Here is a 22,213-nt window from a genome sequence, read left to right as displayed (position 1 = left end):
CTAATTTGTTACAACGGTTATTTAAGTTCAAGTTAAGTTATACGGTGTTGTAATATTTTCTTTCTTATTACTATCAATTATTATTATTTATGTCAATGTGTATTATTATTTATGTAATTCGCTTTGGCAATATTGTATTTTTACATTCATGCCAATAAAGCAATCTTGAATTGAATTGAATTGAAAAATTGAGAGAGAGAGAGAGAGAGAGAGAGAGAGAGAGAGAGAGTGTGTGTGTGTGTGAGAGAGAGAGTGGGAGAGAGAGAGAGAGTGTGTGTGTGTGTGTGAGAGAGAGAGAGAGAGAGAGAGAGAGAGAGAGAGAGAGAGAGAGAGAGTGTGTGTGAGAGAGAGAGAGTGGGAGAGAGAGAGTGTTTGTGTGTGTGTGTGTGAGAGAGAGGGAGAGAGAGAGAGAGAGAGAGAGAGAGAGAGAGAGAGAGAGAGAGAGAGAGAGAGAGAGAGAGAGAGAGAGAGAGAGAGAGAGAGAGAAGAGAGAGAGTGTGTGTGTGTGTGAGAGAGAGAGTGACTCTACTGGACACTGAAGTCAAATGCCTTCTGTTTGCTGATGATCTGGTGCTGCTGTCTCCCACTAAAGAGGGTCTACAGCAGCATCTAGACCTCCTAAACAACTTCTGTCAGTCATGGGCTCTATCAGTTAACCCCAAAAACACTAAAATAATGATTTTCCAAAAGAGACCCAACCGCCAAGACCAACATCATAGTTTCAAATTAAACCACATGCCCCTCGAACACACACAGGATTACACTTACCTCGGCATAAATATTAGCAACACAGGGAATTTTAAAAAAGCTGTTAAGGACTTGAGAGAAAAGGCACGGAGAGCTTTTTATGCTATTAGGAGAAATATACAAATTGACATCCCAATCAGAATCTGGCTAAAAATAATGAAGACCGTAATAGAGCCCATCGCGCTGTACGGGAGTGAAGTCTGGGGTCCGCTCTCAGACCAAGAGTTCTCAACATGGGACAAACACCCAATAGAGACTCTGCAGACCGAGCTGTGCAAAATCTTGCTACGAGTTCAGCGCAAAACCCCAAATAATGCCTGTAGAGCAGAATTAGGACTATACCCCCTGGTAATAACCATTCAAAAAAGAGCCATTAAATTCCATGCCCACTTAAAAAGTAGCGATGAACAGACCCTCCATCACAAAGCCCTGACCTACCGAGAGCTGAAGCCAGAGAACAACGCCCTCGGCCGACTGGTCTTAGAGCTGACGTCACAAACTGACAATAAAAACATAGCCAGACCAAACCAAATCATTAAAACACAAAAAGAAAAATACCTCAAACATTGGACAGTTGCAACAGAGAAACAGAGTAAATTGGAATGCTATTTGGCCCTAAACAGAAAATATGAATTGGCAGGATACCTGAGTAAAGTGAGCGACCCTAAGCTGAGGAAAGTCCTGAGCATGTACAGACTCAGTGAACACAGTCTGAGCATAGAGACAGGCAGACACAGACAGACCTGGCTGCCGAAGGAAGAGCGACTGTGTCCTCACTGCACAGAGAAGCAGCTGGAAACAGAGCTACATTTCCTGACATTCTGCCCCAATTATAAAAACATTAGAGACACATTCTATCCCCTTTCCACAACCCATCAGAAAGACTTCCTTCAATTATCAAATATGGACAAACTCCCACTCCTGCTCGGAGAAAGCCCAGCGAACCCAAACCTGGCTGCCAGATACGTGAAGTCCTGTCACGACAAAAGAGCCTCCAGCAGGACAGAGCTAACCACTTTGTAAATATTAGAAGATTGGACATTTTTATTGCTATGTTTATTTTCATGTAATTTTATTTTATTTGTATTATTATTTATTTCGTATAGTGTTATGAATGCTTTGGCAATGTAAAGATTTCCTTCACCATGCCAATAAAGCTATTTGAATCTTGAATCTTGAATCTTGAGTGGGAGAGAGAGAGAGTGTGTGTGTGTGTGTGAGAGAGAGAGAGAGAGAGAGAGAGTGAGAGAGAGAGAGAGAGAGAGAGAGAGTGTGTGTGTGTGAGTGAGAGAAAGATCCACCTTCCCACACTGCAAAAAAATGTTCTTCTTATTTAGTATTTTTGTCTTTTTTCTAGTCTTAATATCTAATCATTCTTAAATCAAGATGCATTTACTACTGAAGTAAAACGACACAAGATATTATTTCATGTTTTGTTAAAATAAAATCTAAATGAAGAGAGTTTTTGCTTAAAACAAGCAAAATGATCTGCCAATGGGGGGAGAGAAATAATCTTATTTCTGTTCGGAAACAAGATTTCAATCAGACAAACAAAACACATGAAATAATATCTTATGTCGTTTTACTTCAGTAGTAAATGCATCCTGATTTAAGAATGATTAGATATTAGGATTAGAAACAAACGGCTTCCTGCAGCTCAACCAGTAGAGCGCGGCGCTAGCGACACCGAGGTCATGGGTTCGATTCCCAGGGAGAGCAAGAACTGACAATAATGTAAAATGTGTGCCTTGAATCCACTGTAAGTCTCTTTGGATAAAAGCGTCTGACAAATCCGTAAATGTGAGATAAAAATATTAAGTAAGAAGAGCATTTTTTGCAGTGTAAATAAATATATAACCTGCATACATATGCATAATGTTTTTATATTTTAAACATGAATCATTGAATATTGATATTTGAAAAGATTTAAAACATAAAAAGATACTTTTTACATGTGAAATTAAAATGGCCAGTAGGTGGCAGCTAGTCACTGTTAATGTCATTGAGATTCAACTGATTCATTCAGAATGTCTTAATGAGCGAGTCATTGAATCATTCGTTCAAACGATTCGTTCATTCAGTAACGAAACACCTGCCGTGTGTTGCTTGGAGACGGCGAAAATGAGCAAAAACAGGCAATATTGTGTCTAAAATGTGAGTAGCTTAATATTAACTTCTTGTTTATTGAACTTTTATAAAATCAGTTTCACGTTTTCATGCTGATATCTGGAGAAAGACAGCACTCTTCGTGTATATTGATCAACTATATTAAATTATATAAATATAAAATACATGAAGAGTGTTTTTGCTGCCTTATCTTGAATTTTGGAGACATTTTGAAAGACTAAATTACGCAGTGAAAGCGTGCACTAAACGTTCACTGGTCTAATTTCACTAAATGTGTGTTAGGGTGTTTTTTAACCGTGTGTGTGTGTGTGTGTGTGTGTTACAGGAGAAGCACATACAATCACCTCAGCAGCTGGTTGACTGACGCCAGGAACCTCACTAACCCCAATACTGTGAGTACAAGTCAACTTTTATGTCAATTGGCATTACAAGCCTCCGTCCTCCTAGCCTGACAAGCCGGACCCACATCCAGATGTTTGGTCTGAAACTCTCCACTGACGGCTCAATCTGAGGGGCGGATAAACGGCTGTCTGTCAAACTCCCTCTGCACGCGATAGGATAGCGCTACACCAACCAGAGCAATGAAGGTGAAGCAGAGCTCGCTGACAGATTAAACATTCACCGTATCCGGTCGGCTAAACTCCGAACACATCTTCCCTTCTTCAGAATGACTTCAGTGCCGTTCTTTGTTCTTTTCTCAGAGAAAAGCTGAACTCAAGTCTTCCAGAGTCACGGTCAGAGCTGATTCGACAGACCGCCGTTCGCCAACTCGGCCGTTATTATATTAAGCCCCGCCCACTGACTCTATACACGATGTGATTGGCCTGACCAGAGTTTGGCGTTTACAGCTCAGAAGAGTATTGAGAGTTGCTAGACGACACTCGCGGCAGATTAGATTTGCTGCCGCTTGGGTGCTTCTAGATTTCTAGGCTACAAACTGCCGACTTCAGTGTAGCTTTAAGACTCGTTTATACTCTGCGCATCCGCATGAGCGCGACGGTGCGCGGCAAAAAATAACGTCAATGCAGTGCGCGCGAGACCAAATTTCGTTTGCCGGTGTGCACGTCAAATTTTGTAACTTTGCGTGCTGCTCCACTATCGAAGAGCCCCGAGTTCCAGACGAATCTGGCCGAGCAGGACGTCTCATCACATCGGCACCCGGTCTGCGTGTCGAGTATTAACACTAGGGATGCAACGATACAGTCAGTCCGCTGGTCAATACACACCACCGTTTTTGGTTCTGTTCGGTTTTTTGCTATTCTATTCTTAGGCGACAGGAACAGAAAGAGGTTTAGGAGAAAATGTTTTTATTGTACAACCCCAAATCAGAAAAAGTTGGGACAGTTTGGAAAACGCAAATAAAATAAAAAAGAAGTGATTTCTAAATTTACTTTGACTTGTATTTCATTGCAGACAATATGAACACAAAATATTTCATGTTTTGTCTGGTCAACTTCATGTCATTAGTAAATATGCATCCTTTCCTGTCATTCAGACCTGCAACACATTTCAAAAAAAGTTGAGAGAGGAGTAATTTAGGGCTAGTAATGAGGTAAAAGGGTTAAATAATGATTTGAAACAAGTGATGTCAACAGGTGATTGAAATTATGATTTGGTACAAAAACAGCATCCAAGAAAGATCTAATCCTTTAGGAGCAAAGATGGCCCGAGGATCGCCAGTTTGCCAACAAATACGTGAGAAAATTATTGACATGTTTAAAAACAATGTTCCTCAAAGAAAGATAGGAAGAGATTTGGATATTTCACATTCAACAGTGCATAACATAATTACAAGATTCAAGGAATCTGGAGGAATTTCAGTGCGTAAAGGACAAGGCCGCAAGCCTAAGCTGAACAACCGTGATCTCCGATCCCTCAGGCGGCACTGCATCAAGAATCGTCATTCATCTAGAAGCGATATCACCACATGGGCTCAGGACTACTTTAGCAAACCTTTCTCAAGTACCACAATACGTAGTTACATCCACAAATGCCAGTTAAAACTGTACTGTGCCAAAAGGAAGCCTTATGTTAACAGTGTCCAGAAGCGCCGTCGACTTCTCTGGGCTCGGAGGCGTCTGGGATGGACCATCACACAGTGGAAATGTGTACTGTGGTCAGATGAATCAGTATTTCAGGTATTTTTTGGGAGGAATGGACGCCGTGTGCTCCGGACCAAAGAAGAAAAGGATCATCCAGACTGTTACCAGCAACAAGTCCAAAAGCCAGGGTCTGTCATGGGATGGGGTTGTGTCAGTGCCCTTGGCAAAGGTAACTTGCACTTCTGTGAAGGCACCATTAATGCTGAAAAGGACAGAGAGATTTTGGAGCATAATATGCTGCCTTCAAGAAGATATCTTTTCCAGGGACGTCCATGCATATTTCAACAAGACAATGCAAAACCACATTCTGCACACATTACAAAGTCCTGGCTGCGGAGGAAGAGGGTACGGGTACCTGACTGGCCTGCCTGCAGTCCCGACCGGTCTCCAATAGAGAACGTGTGGCAACGAAGACCCCGTACTGTTGCCCACCTTAAGACTTGTTTGCAGGAAGAATGGGACAAAATTACACCTGAAACACTTCATCACTTGGTGTCTTCAGTCCCTAAACGTCTTTTAAGTGTTGTGAAAAGGAATGGCAACATTACAAAGTGCTAAATGCTTTACTGTCCCAACTTTTTTTGAAATGTGTTGCAGGTCTGAATGACAGGAAAGGATGCATATTTACAAATGACATGAAGTTGACCAGACAAAACATGAAATATTGTGTTCATATTGTCTGCAATGAAATACAAGTCAAAGTAATTTTAGAAATCACTTCTTTTTTATTTTATTTGCACATTCCATACTGTCCCAACTTTTCCTGATTTGGGGTTGTAATAGTCGTCTTTATTTCACTAGACTTTCTAGACTTGAAACCCCTTACTTAAACTTAAAACTTTACTAAAAAAAACCTTGCACACATTCCCAGTGTATTGTATAATATATAAAGACTTACAGTAGCAGCTCAGAGATGTACAGCAGTGTTTAAGTATGAAATTGAATGAATAAATGTAGGCTAAAATTAAAACTACATAGTCTTCAATATACAACATACATTGATTGAAAGCTACTGTATTATTACTTTATTCAAGAGCAGTGAGTGATTTTTTTCTTTTCTTTGTCTATTTTAATACCTCTATAGTTTTAGAGGTGAACTGTCCCTTTAAGGACAAGCGTTCACAATCACTTGTCTGCGCTACTAAGACCGGCTCGCATCTTATATACAGACACGCGATTTTACTTTTACTTTAGACATATCCGACTGTTTATATATGTTGTGTTTGACAGCAGGCTATTAGCGCAGTAAGACTAGTCCAGTAATCACGTGTCTGACAGGCGCGCGCTCAGCGCATGCAAACCGCGAATGAAATGTTTAACACAAGGCTTTAAAACGCCGCTAACACCCCTAACTTTAGTGCATATGATTGGATATTTGCTCATATCAGCGCGTAGACTCACACGCACACTCAAACAGAGCCGAATAAACTGAGAGGAATATTTCAAACAGAGAGAAATGGAAATTATCTCAGCCGGAAAAATTATCGAGCTCATTTTTTTATCGTGCGATTAATTGATTTATTGACTATGGCGACAGGCCTACTGAGGTTTCAAAATTGGCACTGAATCAAAAGATTTTGAACAATACCCAGCCCTAACCCAGAAACACCCTAGCAACCTGCCAGAACACTCTGATAACTTCCTAGCAACACCTTATCAACTACCTTTGGGATTGTTTTTAACTATGAAAAGGGCTTTACAAATAGAATATATTATTATTATTATTATTACCTACAACACCCTAGCGATCATATCTTCATGAATAAGCAATATCTCAGTACCAGCACATTGTATGTATCAGGGTTGGCCTCTGTTGATTTAGGGAAATGTACAGGATTGATAACACAGAACTACCTAACAACACCTTAGAAACCATCTGTGACACCTAGTAACACCTTAGCAACCACCCACAAACACCCTAGTCACTGCCTAGCAACCATATCTAAACACTATCTGCATGAATAAGCCATATCTCAGCACCAGAACATTGTATGTAACAGGGTTGGCCTCCGTTGACTCACACAGGGCAATGCACTGCAAAAAACACTCTTCTTACTCAGTATTTTTTCTTGTTTCCAGTCCAAATATCTAAATATTATTAAACCAAGATGCATTTACTAGATCAGTAAAGTTACATAAGATATTTTGTCTTGTTTTCTGGGAAAAAATATCAAAATTAAGTGAGTTTTTGCTTAAAACAGGCAAAAATAATCTTATTTCTGTTCGGAAACAAGAAACCAGATTATTTTTCTCACCCCATTGGCAGATCATTTTGCCTGTTTTAAGCAAAAACTCTTCATTTTAATATTTTGTTCAACAAAACATGAAATAATATCTTGCGTCATTTTGCTTATCTAGTAAATGCATCTTGATTTAAGAATTGTTAGCTATTTGGACTATAAGCAATACAAAATTCCTAAATAAGAAGAGCATTTTTTGCAGTGTATACAGCCCTGACAGCATAGAAACTACCTAACAACACCCTAGCAACCATCTATGACACCTAGCATCGCCCTAGAAACCAACCAAAGCACCTAGCCTAGCATTCACATCCCATAATACCCGAGCACCACCCAGAACAGGCGGGTAAAGTCTGTGCTCTTGAGGTTGAGGTGTCTTGGCTCTCAGAGAGATGGTTGTGTTCTTGTGCAGGTGATTATACTCATAGGAAATAAAGCAGACCTGGAAGCCCAGCGGGATGTGACGTACGAGGAGGCTAAGCAGTTTGCTGAAGAGAACGGTGAGTAAAGCTGGCGCCTGTCTCGTGTGCAGCGCAGACGCTTTGAGTCCTGGCGGCGTATTACAGAAATGTTCTATCTTAGGTCTTATCTTGAGTTAATTTAGGATTTGTCACAATTTCGTATTACAGAAGCAAATCTTAACTTGATTTAGGACTCTTATCCTATCTTACAAAATGTAATCTTACCTGTAGTTAGGAAATCTTCAACAGCTCAATCGAGTTTGGTCATCAACTCTCAGGTCTGTTACCAAGCAAACTGCTTCTGAGGTAAACCTAAAATCAAAAAGGAGAAACAACGGCGTGCTTTTAATTCCAGTGCGGAAGAAATGTATATTTTGATCATTTTGAAAAGTTAAAGCCTGTTTTATAAATTGCCTTTTAAAAAAAGAAGAAAAGAAAAAAAAGACAAGAAAATGTTTGATATTCGCAAAGGTAGGAACTGTCTCCAAAGTTGCATAAGACATTGGTAAGTTATACACATTTCTGACTTTAATAGCATTTAAACGGTTCCTCTAGGTGTGAGCTATAATGCACAGCTTTTACATAGTCCGTTCAAACGCTATTGAAGGAAGAGATGTGTAGTATACCAATGTCTTATGCAACTTTAGAGACGTTCAATTTGTGAATACCAACGTCCAGCGCCTTTATGCCACAGTGGACTGGCAGGCTAAGGCTCCGTGACAGCTCGTCGGGCTCGGTAATGTGGGTCGCAATTTGTCAACTAACTGTAAAATCGTGACGTGGGAGTCTGTATAATATTAAACGTTAGAAGCATTTCATCATCAAAGCTGGGACACCAGTGGGGTTGTGGCGTTAGGATGCTTCTGTAATTCCCGTTTCCTATCCATAGTTAAGATAGGATTATGCATTTAAGAAATGTCATTCTGTAATAGCCCTTGTCCTAAATTCAGCCCTAACTGAAACTGCCATGGTTACCAAACAGATGGGATAGGATTCTAAAGTTAAGATCTTTCTGTAATACGCCTCCTGATCCTCATCAGTGTGTTTCATCCTCAGGTCTGCTGTTCCTGGAGGCCAGCGCCAAAACGTGAGTTATTCCTGCAGTACCACAGCTATATGATCACGGCTGCTGTGAAAGGCAGTATCAATTATCATAGCATTACCAACAAATTAAACATTGCTTGCCGTTAACTCGCTCTGCCCAGGTATACATACTGTATACTCACTACATACTATATACCCACTACATACTATATACTCACTACATACTATATACTCACTACATACTATACTCACAACTCACTATATACTCACTACATACTATATACTCACTACATACTATATACTCACTACATACTATATACCCACTACATACTATATACTCACTACATACTATATACTCACAACTCACTATATACTATATACTCACTACATACTATACTCACAACTCACTATATACTCACTACATACTATATACTCACTACTCACTATATACTCACTACATACTATATACTCACTACTCACTATATACTCACTACATACTATATACTCACTACTCACTATATACTCACTATATACTATATACTCACTACTCACTATATACTATATACTCACTATATACTCACTACATACTATATACTCACTACATACTATATACTCACAACTCACTATATACTCACTACATACTATACTCACAACTCACTATATACTCACTACATACTATATACTCACTACTCACTATATACTCACTACATACTATATACTCACTACTCACTATATACTCACTACATACTATATACTCACTACTCACTATATACTCACTATATACTCACTACTCACTATATACTCACTACATACTATATACTCACTACATACTATATACTCACTATATACTATATACTCACTACTCACTATATACTCACTACTCACTATATACTCACTACTCACTATATACTCACTACATACTATATACTCACTACTCACTATATACTCACTACTCACTATATACTCACTACTCACTATATACTCACTACATACTATATACTCACTACTCACTATATACTCACTACATACTATATACTCACTACTCACTATATACTCACTACTCACTATATACTCACTACATACTATATACTCACTACATACTATATACTCACTACTCACTATATACTCACTACATACTATATACTCACTACTCACTATATACTCACTATATACTATATACTCACTACTCACTATATACTCACTACTCACTATATACTCACTACATACTATATACTCACTACTCACTATATACTCACTACTCACTATATACTCACTACTCACTATATACTCACTACATACTATATACTCACAACTCACTATATACTCACTACATACTATATACTCACAACTCACTATATACTCACTACATACTATATACTCACAACTCACTATATACTCACTACATATTATATACTCACTACATACTATATACTCACAACTCACTATACTCACTACGTACTATATACTCACAACTCACTATATACTCACTACATACTATAGACTCACAACTCACTATATACTCACTACATACTATATACTCACTACATACTATACACTAACAACTCACTATATACTCACTACTCACTATATACTCACTACATACTATATACTCACAACTCACTATATACTATATACTCACTACTCACTATATACTCACTACTCACTATATACTCACTACATACTATATACTCACAACTCACTATATACTATATACTCACTACTCACTATATACTCACAACTCACTATATACTCACTACATACTATATACTCACAACTCACTATATACTCACTACTCACTATATACTCACTACTCACTATATACTCACTACTCACTATATACTCACTACTCACTATATACTCACTACATACTATATACTCACAACTCACTATATACTCACTACATACTATATACTCACTATATACTCACTATATACTATATACTCACTACATACTATATACTCACTACATACTCACTACATACTATATACTCACTACATACTATATACTCACAACTCACTATATACTCACTACTCACTATATACTCACTACATACTATATACTAACAACTCACTATATACTCACTACTCACTATATACTCACTACATACTATATACTTACCACATACTATATACTCACTACTCACTATATACTCACAACTCACTATATACTCACTACATACTATATACTCACAACTCACTATATACTCACTATATACTCACTACATACTATATACTCACAACTCACTATATACTCACTACATACTATATACTAACAACTCACTATATACTCACTACATACTATATACTAACAACTCACTATATACTCACTACTCACTATATACTCACTACATACTATATACTCACCACATACTATATACTCACTACTCACTATATACTCACAACTCACTATATACTCACAACTCACTATATACTCACAACTCACTATATACTCACTACATACTATATACTCACAACTCACTATATACTCACTACATACTATATACTCACTACTCACTATATACTCACTATATACTATATACTCACTACTCACTATATACTATATACTCACTACATACTTTATACTCACTACATACTCACTACATACTATATACTCACAATTCACTATATACTCACTACATACTATATAATCACTACTCACTATATACTCAGTACATACTATCCACAACTTTCCCGAACTCTGACCTTTTCCATGATCGCTATGGCAACGTAGAACACGCCGGTAACGGAACTTCCGGTTTACGTTAGTCTGTACTGTTATCAGCTAAACGCTTGGTTGTATTATGAGGATTCAGGAGTAAACTTTTACAACACCGCTTCAGGCAAAATGATCACATGTCCCAGATGGTCGCATGGATCTGACTATCTTACAAGAACTTACTAATATCTGTAGCACTAAGCGATTCACCTGAGTTATGCGGCGCACACATTTTGCCACTGTGTGGTGGGATTGGCTGTTCCTATGAACCACGAAAGATTTTATAGATACTATATACTCACAACTCACTATATACTCACTACATACTATATACTCACTACATACTATACACTAACAACTCACTATATTCTCACTACTCACTATATACTCACTACATACTATATACTCACAACTCACTATATACTATATACTCACTACTCACTATATACTCACAACTCACTATATACTCACTACATACTATATACTCACAACTCACTATATACTCACTACTCACTATATACTCACTACATACTATATACTCACTACTCACTATATACTCACTACTCACTATATACTCACTACATACTATATACTCACAACTCACTATATACTCACTACATACTATATACTCACTACATACTATATACTCACTATATACTCACTACTCACTATATACTATATACTCACTACATACTATATACTCACTACATACTATATACTCACTACATACTATATACTCACAACTCACTATATACTCACTACTCACTATATACTCACTACATACTATATACTAACAACTCACTATATACTCACTACTCACTATATACTCACTACATACTATATACTCACCACATACTATATACTCACTACTCACTATATACTCACAACTCACTATATACTCACAACTCACTATATACTCACTATATACTCCCTACATACTATATACTCACTATATACTCCCTACATACTATATACTCACAACTCACTATATACTCACTACATACTATATACTAACAACTCACTATATACTCACTACATACTATATACTCACTACTCACTATATACTCACTACATACTATATACTCACTACTCACTATATACTCACTACATACTATATACTCACTACTCACTATATACTCACTACTCACTATATACTCACTACTCACTATATACTCACTACATACTATATACTCACAACTCACTATATACTCACTACATACTATATACTCACAACTCACTATATACTCACTACATACTATATACTCACAACTCACTATATACTCACTACATATTATATACTCACTACATACTATATACTCACAACTCACTATACTCACTACATACTATATACTCACAACTCACTATATACTCACTACATACTATATACTCACAACTCACTATATACTCACTACATACTATATACTCACTACATACTATACACTAACAACTCACTATATACTCACTACTCACTATATACTCACTACATACTATATACTCACAACTCACTATATACTATATACTCACTACTCACTATATACTCACAACTCACTATATACTCACTACATACTATATACTCACAACTCACTATATACTCACTACTCACTATATACTCACTACATACTATATACTCACTACTCACTATATACTCACTACTCACTATATACTCACTACATACTATATACTCACAACTCACTATATACTCACTACATACTATATACTCACTATATACTATATACTCACTACATACTATATACTCACTACATACTCACTACATACTATATACTCACTACATACTATATACTCACAACTCACTATATACTCACTACTCACTATATACTCACTACATACTATATACTAACAACTCACTATATACTCACTACTCACTATATACTCACTACATACTATATACTCACCACATACTATATACTCACTACTCACTATATACTCACAACTCACTATATACTCACTACATACTATATACTCACAACTCACTATATACTCACTATATACTCACTACATACTATATACTCACAACTCACTATATACTCACTACATACTATATACTAACAACTCACTATATACTCACTACATACTATATACTAACAACTCACTATATACTCACTACTCACTATATACTCACTACATACTATATACTCACCACATACTATATACTCACTACTCACTATATACTCACAACTCACTATATACTCACAACTCACTATATACTCACAACTCACTATATACTCACTACATACTATATACTCACAACTCACTATATACTCACTACATACTATATACTCACTACTCACTATATACTCACTATATACTATATACTCACTACTCACTATATACTATATACTCACTACATACTATATACTCACTACATACTCACTACATACTATATACTCACAACTCACTATATACTCACTACATACTATATAATCACTACTCACTATATACTCAGTACATACTATCCACAACTTTCCCGAACTCTGACCTTTTCCATGATCGCTATGGCAACGTAGAACACGCCGGTAACGGAACTTCCGGTTTACGTTAGTCTGTACTGTTATTAGCTAAACGCTTGGTTGTATTATGAGGATTCAGGAGTAAACTTTTACAACACCGCTTCAGGCAAAATGATCACATGTCCCAGATGGTCGCATGGATCTGACTATCTTACAAGAACTTACTAATATCTGTAGCACTAAGCGATTCACCTGAGTTATGCGGCGCACACATTTTGCCACTGTGTGGTGGGATTGGCTGTTCCTATGAACCACGAAAGATTTTATAGATACTATATACTCACAACTCACTATATACTCACTACATACTATATACTCACTACATACTATACACTAACAACTCACTATATTCTCACTACTCACTATATACTCACTACATACTATATACTCACAACTCACTATATACTATATACTCACTACTCACTATATACTCACAACTCACTATATACTCACTACATACTATATACTCACAACTCACTATATACTCACTACTCACTATATACTCACTACATACTATATACTCACTACTCACTATATACTCACTACTCACTATATACTCACTACATACTATATACTCACAACTCACTATATACTCACTACATACTATATACTCACTACATACTATATACTCACTATATACTCACTACTCACTATATACTATATACTCACTACATACTATATACTCACTACATACTCACTACATACTATATACTCACTACATACTATATACTCACAACTCACTATATACTCACTACTCACTATATACTCACTACATACTATATACTAACAACTCACTATATACTCACTACTCACTATATACTCACTACATACTATATACTCACCACATACTATATACTCACTACTCACTATATACTCACAACTCACTATATACTCACTACATACTATATACTCACAACTCACTATATACTCACTATATACTCCCTACATACTATATACTCACTATATACTCCCTACATACTATATACTCACAACTCACTATATACTCACTACATACTATATACTAACAACTCACTATATACTCACTACATACTATATACTAACAACTCACTATATACTCACTACTCACTATATACTCACTACATACTATATACTCACCACATACTATATACTCACTACTCACTATATACTCACAACTCACTATATACTCACAACTCACTATATACTCACAACTCACTATATACTCACTACATACTATATACTCACAACTCAATATACTCACTACATACTATATACTCACTACTCACTATATACTCACTATATACTATATACTCACTACTCACTATATACTATATACTCACTACATACTATATACTCACTACATACTCACTACATACTATATACTCACAACTCACTATATACTCACTACATACTATATAATCACTACTCACTATATACTCAGTACATACTATCCACAACTTTCCCGAACTCTGACCTTTTCCATGATCGCTATGGCAACGTAGAACACGCCGGTAACGGAACTTCCGGTTTACGTTAGTCTGTACTGTTATCAGCTAAACGCTTGGTTGTATTATGAGGATTCAGGAGTAAACTTTTACAACACCGCTTCAGGCAAAATGATCACATGTCCCAGATGGTCGCATGGATCTGACTATCTTACAAGAACTTACTAATATCTGTAGCACTAAGCGATTCACCTGAGTTATGCGGCGCACACATTTTGCCACTGTGTGGTGGGATTGGCTGTTCCTATGAACCACGAAAGATTTTATAGATACTATATACTCACAACTCACTATATACTCACTACATACTATATACTCACTACATACTATACACTAACAACTCACTATATTCTCACTACTCACTATATACTCACTACATACTATATACTCACAACTCACTATATACTATATACTCACTACTCACTATATACTCACAACTCACTATATACTCACTACATACTATATACTCACAACTCACTATATACTCACTACTCACTATATACTCACTACATACTATATACTCACTACTCACTATATACTCACTACTCACTATATACTCACTACATACTATATACTCACAACTCACTATATACTCACTACATACTATATACTCACTACATACTATATACTCACTATATACTCACTACTCACTATATACTATATACTCACTACATACTATATACTCACTACATACTCACTACATACTATATACTCACTACATACTATATACTCACAACTCACTATATACTCACTACTCACTATATACTCACTACATACTATATACTAACAACTCACTATATACTCACTACTCACTATATACTCACTACATACTATATACTCACCACATACTATATACTCACTACTCACTATATACTCACAACTCACTATATACTCACTACATACTATATACTCACAACTCACTATATACTCACTATATACTCCCTACATACTATATACTCACTATATACTCCCTACATACTATATACTCACAACTCACTATATACTCACTACATACTATATACTAACAACTCACTATATACTCACTACATACTATATACTAACAACTCACTATATACTCACTACTCACTATATACTCACTACATACTATATACTCACCACATACTATATACTCACTACTCACTATATACTCACAACTCACTATATACTCACAACTCACTATATACTCACTACATACTATATACTCACAACTCAATATACTCACTACATACTATATACTCACTACTCACTATATACTCACTATATACTATATACTCACTACTCACTATATACTATATACTCACTACATACTATATACTCACTACATACTCACTACATACTATATACTCACAACTCACTATATACTCACTACATACTATATAATCACTACTCACTATATACTCAGTACATACTATCCACAACTTTCCCGAACTCTGACCTTTTCCATGATCGCTATGGCAACGTAGAACACGCCGGTAACGGAACTTCCGGTTTACGTTAGTCTGTACTGTTATCAGCTAAACGCTTGGTTGTATTATGAGGATTCAGGAGTAAACTTTTACAACACCGCTTCAGGCAAAATGATCACATGTCCCAGATGGTCGCATGGATCTGACTATCTTACAAGAACTTACTAATATCTGTAGCACTAAGCGATTCACCTGAGTTATGCGGCGCACACATTTTGCCACTGTGTGGTGGGATTGGCTGTTCCTATGAACCACGGAAGATTTACCTTCCGTCCATGTGCCTTGTAAATCGATTTTATTTTATTATAAATAAAGGTTTATTTGTTTCTAGTTATTTATTTTGTTAGATATTTCCATTTTGCGGGGGTTCCACAAAATAATTTTATTTTCCCGCGACACGCACACAATAATGTCTTGCCTCCCGCATCCGCATTCACCATCAAATATGATCCCACGCCGCACTCGGTTGTGCTGGGTCCCGCGGGAGTGGAGGTCTCTATTTAACGTTAGGTTGTTAGAGCGGTCTTGCTACACAATAAAGCTGTAAATTACTGAAAACAATAAACATACCCCTTGCAAAAAATTATACAGTTGTACTGCAGTATTTTAAATAGGTTAAACTAATATATTATATAAAGTCAATAATTAAATTTTCAGCAATGAAATGTTAATTTTTATTACAATGCACTTAAATTAATTGAAGTTCATGCATCTATTTTCATGCTGATTTAAAAAAAAAGTCTACTGACAAGGTCTGACATGATTTCAACAATTACAAATATTAAAATATAAATATTACATCTACATCACAATTATTGAGTTTATTTGAAGCTCGTTGGGCATTGAATGGGTGTGTATGGTGCTAGGCAACATGTCAAACGGGTCCGTTTATGTTGCATGGTTTATGGAAGCAAGTAGGTTTCTGAGGTGAGAGACCGCGGCGCTCAGCGCTCATTAACCCCAGCTAGAGCAGCCTTAACTCGGCTCGTCCTTCTGACGACTGCCGCTGCCTGGCAGAAGCAGAAGCCCCTCCCATGACGCAAATTCGCGTCTGTTGTGTAGTGAATGAAGCGAATGGATTCAAAATGTTCACGCGTCCATGTTCGCACGAATAGCGCTATTTATTCTCGTCTCTCGCGTCTGGTGTGAACACAGCATAACTGTAATGTGTGCTAAACCGGAACTGAGATGCCGTCAACCGAGTACTCGAGTGTCATGGCGACGCCCACTAAGACTCGCAGGAAAATTGTGGATATTCTTACTATATACTCACTATTCAACATATACTCATTATGCACTATATACTCACTATGTACTATATAGTCACTATACTCACTATTCAACATATACTCAGTACTCACTATAGATTCAGTACTCACTATTCAACATATACCCATTATGCACTATATACTCACTATATACTATATACTTACTGTACTCAGTATTCAACATATATTCCAAACTCACTATATTCTCATTCCTCACTTTATACTCAATACTCACTATATACTCATTACATACTATATAATCACTACTCACTATATACTCAGTACATACTATATATATATATATATATATATATATATATATATATATATATATATATATATATATATATATAGTGAGTATATATTTAGTGAGTACTGAGTATATATTGAATAGTGAGTACGGAGTATTTATTGAGTAGTGAGTACTGAGTATGTAGTGAGTATATATTGACTAGTGAGTACTAAATATAGAGTATATAGTGAGTACTGAGTATATATTGAGTAGTGAGTAGTGAGTATAAAGTGAGTATATATTGAGTAGTGAGTATATAGTGAGTACTGAGTATAGTGAGTAGATATTGAGTAGTGAGTATTGAATATAGTGAGTACTGAGTATATAGTATGTATTGAGTAGTGAGTATATAGTGAGTATGTATTGAGTATTGAGTATATAGTGAGTACTGAGTATATAGTGAGTATGTATTGAGTAGTGAGTATATAGTGAGTATGTATTGAGTAGTGAGTATATAGTGAGTAGTGAGTATATAGTGAGTATGTATTGAGTAGTGAGTATATAGTGAGTATGTATTTAGTGAGTACTGAGTATATATTGTTATATAACCCACCCATAATCAGAGCATTAGACTCCTGTAAGCTCTCAGATGACAGCCGTGTGTTTGTTGTCCCAGAGGTGAGAATGTGGAGGATGCTTTCCTGGAGGCGGCGAAGAAGATCTACCAGAACATTCAGGACGGCAGTCTGGATCTGAACGCGGCCGAATCGGGCGTACAGCACAAACCGTCAGCGCCGCAGGGGGGCCGGCTCAGCAGCGAACCCCAGCCACAGAGGGACGGCTGCGGATGCTAATCAACACCAGACTCCTCCTCTAACTCCTCTTCTTCTTCATCATCATCCTCCTTCTCCTCTTCTTCCTCCTCTTCATCATCATCCTCACACACACGGCCCGGGCTCGGCTGCGGAGAGGTGGCGGCATGGCTTCCTGCCCTCATTTCCTCTTATCCAGACTGAGCTCATGAAATGGCGTATGTATGACACGCCAATTCGGGTGCCATTTTGGCGTGCTATCAAGACGCATAATCACATTTTAGCGAGTTTATCAACACTGTCATTCTATCCCCCTGAACCTAAACCTACCCATCTCTCACACACACACACGCCCATGCCCATAAACCTACCCAACACTCTCACACATACACCCCTAACCTACCCAACACTCTCACACACACACACACCCCTAAACCTACCCAACACTCTCACACACACACCCCAAACCTACCCAACACTCTCACACACACACACACCCCTAAACCTACCCAACACTCTCACACACGCGGATAGTCCAAAATGCGTACAGATATCACGCCGCATGGCTTTAGAAAGTGGCGTGTATGTGTACGCAGTCATGTTGTCTTATCTTTCTCTTCATCTGTCCATCCTCCCCTTCTCCTGCTCAGTGTGTTCTTCCTTTCCCATCCTCATCCTCTAATCCCGCGACGCATCGGTTTAGGAGAGGGCAATCTGCCAGACCGCTGAACTCCGATCAGGCTCTTCTTTAGTGATTTGTTTTATATCTCGTCACATTCATCTGTAGAAACGAGACCTTATGATTGTTTTCAGAGCATCATAAACGTGATTTGAGTCCCGATTTAAAGCAGGAGCACACACACACACACACACACACACGAGTGTTAAGGGTTGGACAGCTTTACGAATCGAAGACACTTTATGGAAAGATTTCAGAATGATTCTGTCATCGCTCTCTTCCGCTCCTCGATCATTCGTTTGTCTGTAATTTACAACTGTTATTTTATGTTGCCTTATTGTTATTCATGTTAATATTATTACCATCACTGTTTAATCTTTACTAGCTCAACGCAGTCCGGGGTTGAGTTAAACACACGGCAAAAAATGCTTTTCTTACTCAGTATTTTTGTCTTGTTTCTACTCCAAACATCTAAATATTCTTAACAAGAAGTATTTACTAGACGAGCTAAAGTAATTGTCTTGTTTTGGGGGAAAATAACTCAAAAAAAGATTATTTTTCTCACCCCATTGGCAGATTATTTATCTTATTTTAAGCTAAAACTCTCTTCATTTTGAGTTATTCCCCCAAAACAACACAATAATTTGTACTTGTCTAGTAAATGTTTCTTAATGTAAGAATTGTTATATTTAGACTAGAAACAAGACAGAAATCCTGAGTAAGAAGAGCATTGTTTGCAGTGCAAATGGGTTTACAGCACTGCTACCATTTTGTATAGCTGTCTGAGATGTGACAGAAAATGCTCCAGTTGTGTAGCTGTACAGTAAACGTCTGCGCCATCGGCTTGTATATTAACACAACGCGCAACTTCCTGTGAAGCAGCATCTGTGTGTTAATGAGTGTATGTACCATATGAGCTCTGATCTGATCCAGCTGCTGTATATAAGGCTGTCTGTTGATGTACCTGAAAGAAGATGGCCACCGCTCGTCCAATGGGCTCGCTTCACTCCGGCCTGGATGAGGAACAGGCGAGCAGATCTCGGCTGAGCCATCGCTGTCTGAATGACCTTTGAAGCAGTACATATGTATAAACTCTGACGGAGCTGTGCTAACGTTTATAAATCTCTTCTTGTGTGTATATGATTTTAAAATGTTGACGTTTTGATTTTAATGATGACAATAAATATGCTCTAGACAGAAAACGGCTCCGTTTCATTCGGAATAAATCAGAACCAGGATTTATTTATCATTTAAGGCCTTAAAGGGTTAGTTCAGCCCAAAATGAAATGTCCGTGAGAGTATGCAAGTGTATGCACACTATACTGTCCAAAAATAACAAATAATATAAAACGCGGAAGAGAAGCCAATGCTGAATAAAGTCGTAGTTTTTGTTATTTTTGGACCCAAATGTATTTTGGATGCTTCAAGAGACTCTAATTAACCCACTGATGTCTCATATGGACTACTGTGATGATGTTTTTATTCCCTTTCTGGACATGGACAGTATAGTGTGCATACACTTGCATACGCTCTCGGACTAAATATAAAATATCTTAAACTGTGTGTGAAGATGAGCGGAGGTCTTACGGGTGTGGAGCGACATTAGGGAGAGGAGTTAATGACAGACAGTTCATCTTTGGCTGAACTAACCCTTTAAAGTCTTGAATATTTTTAGAGGTATAAGAAAAGTCTTAACTATAATGTCATGAAGTCTTATATTTGGGGACCGAAAAAAAGAGTACTTGCTACAGCGAAATGTGTATTCAAAAGATTTAATGAAATAAATGAGACATGGTGCTGTTCTTTGTTCGACAGGCTTGTGCTTTCAGAGCGGTTCGCAATCAACGAGTAACGCATTAATGCCAAAGGATTGCTTCTGACTGCTGAATCATTGGTAATGTTTACTTTATGGCGTTTGTCATATCTGCAAACTTTGGAAAGATCCATTGGCGTTTTCTTCCATCTTCTGTATAATGTTGAATAAAGTAGTGTTTATAAGCGCATCGCTGCTTTATTTAGCGGTAACTTGGCTCTTTTAGTTCAGACCAACGGGAATGCTGACCCATATTCTTACACAGCTTGTAGATGTTAACTGGATTGATAAGATAATTATGCACATTCAAAAATATAGAAAAAGGTATCTAGAATATAAAAAATCAGATTTTATATAATTTTATAAAACTGCATGCATTTAGTGGAAGATTTTTTTCGAGGGTTGTGCTTCGGCTCTGTTCGTATGAATATAATTATCCTGCTGCTCATAAAAAAACATTCATTACTAGTCTTCAAAGATGCATCGATCAGGCAT

General features: G+C 37.1%; 1 protein-coding gene across 1 annotated transcript in view; it reads left to right on the top strand.

Moving 5' to 3' along the window:
- The window catches only part of rab14l (RAB14, member RAS oncogene family, like), a 25,886-nt gene extending 4,779 nt beyond the window's left edge, over positions 1-21,107 (top strand). Inside the window, exons 5-8 of the mRNA XM_067437512.1 lie at positions 3,200-3,266; positions 7,629-7,716; positions 8,734-8,764; positions 19,091-21,107. Of these exons, the coding sequence (XP_067293613.1) occupies positions 3,200-3,266; positions 7,629-7,716; positions 8,734-8,764; positions 19,091-19,268 (364 nt within the window). The 3' untranslated portion in view covers positions 19,269-21,107. The remainder of the gene's footprint in view (positions 1-3,199; positions 3,267-7,628; positions 7,717-8,733; positions 8,765-19,090) is intronic.
- The last annotated feature ends 1,106 nt before the right edge of the window (positions 21,108-22,213 follow it).

The sequence above is a fragment of the Pseudorasbora parva genome, chromosome 3 (genome assembly GCF_024679245.1).
Source record: "Pseudorasbora parva isolate DD20220531a chromosome 3, ASM2467924v1, whole genome shotgun sequence".
NCBI classification, from domain to species: Eukaryota; Metazoa; Chordata; class Actinopteri; order Cypriniformes; family Gobionidae; genus Pseudorasbora; species Pseudorasbora parva.
The sequence above is the reverse complement of the archived record's forward strand: the minus strand, read 5'-3'. Positions and strand labels throughout refer to the sequence as shown.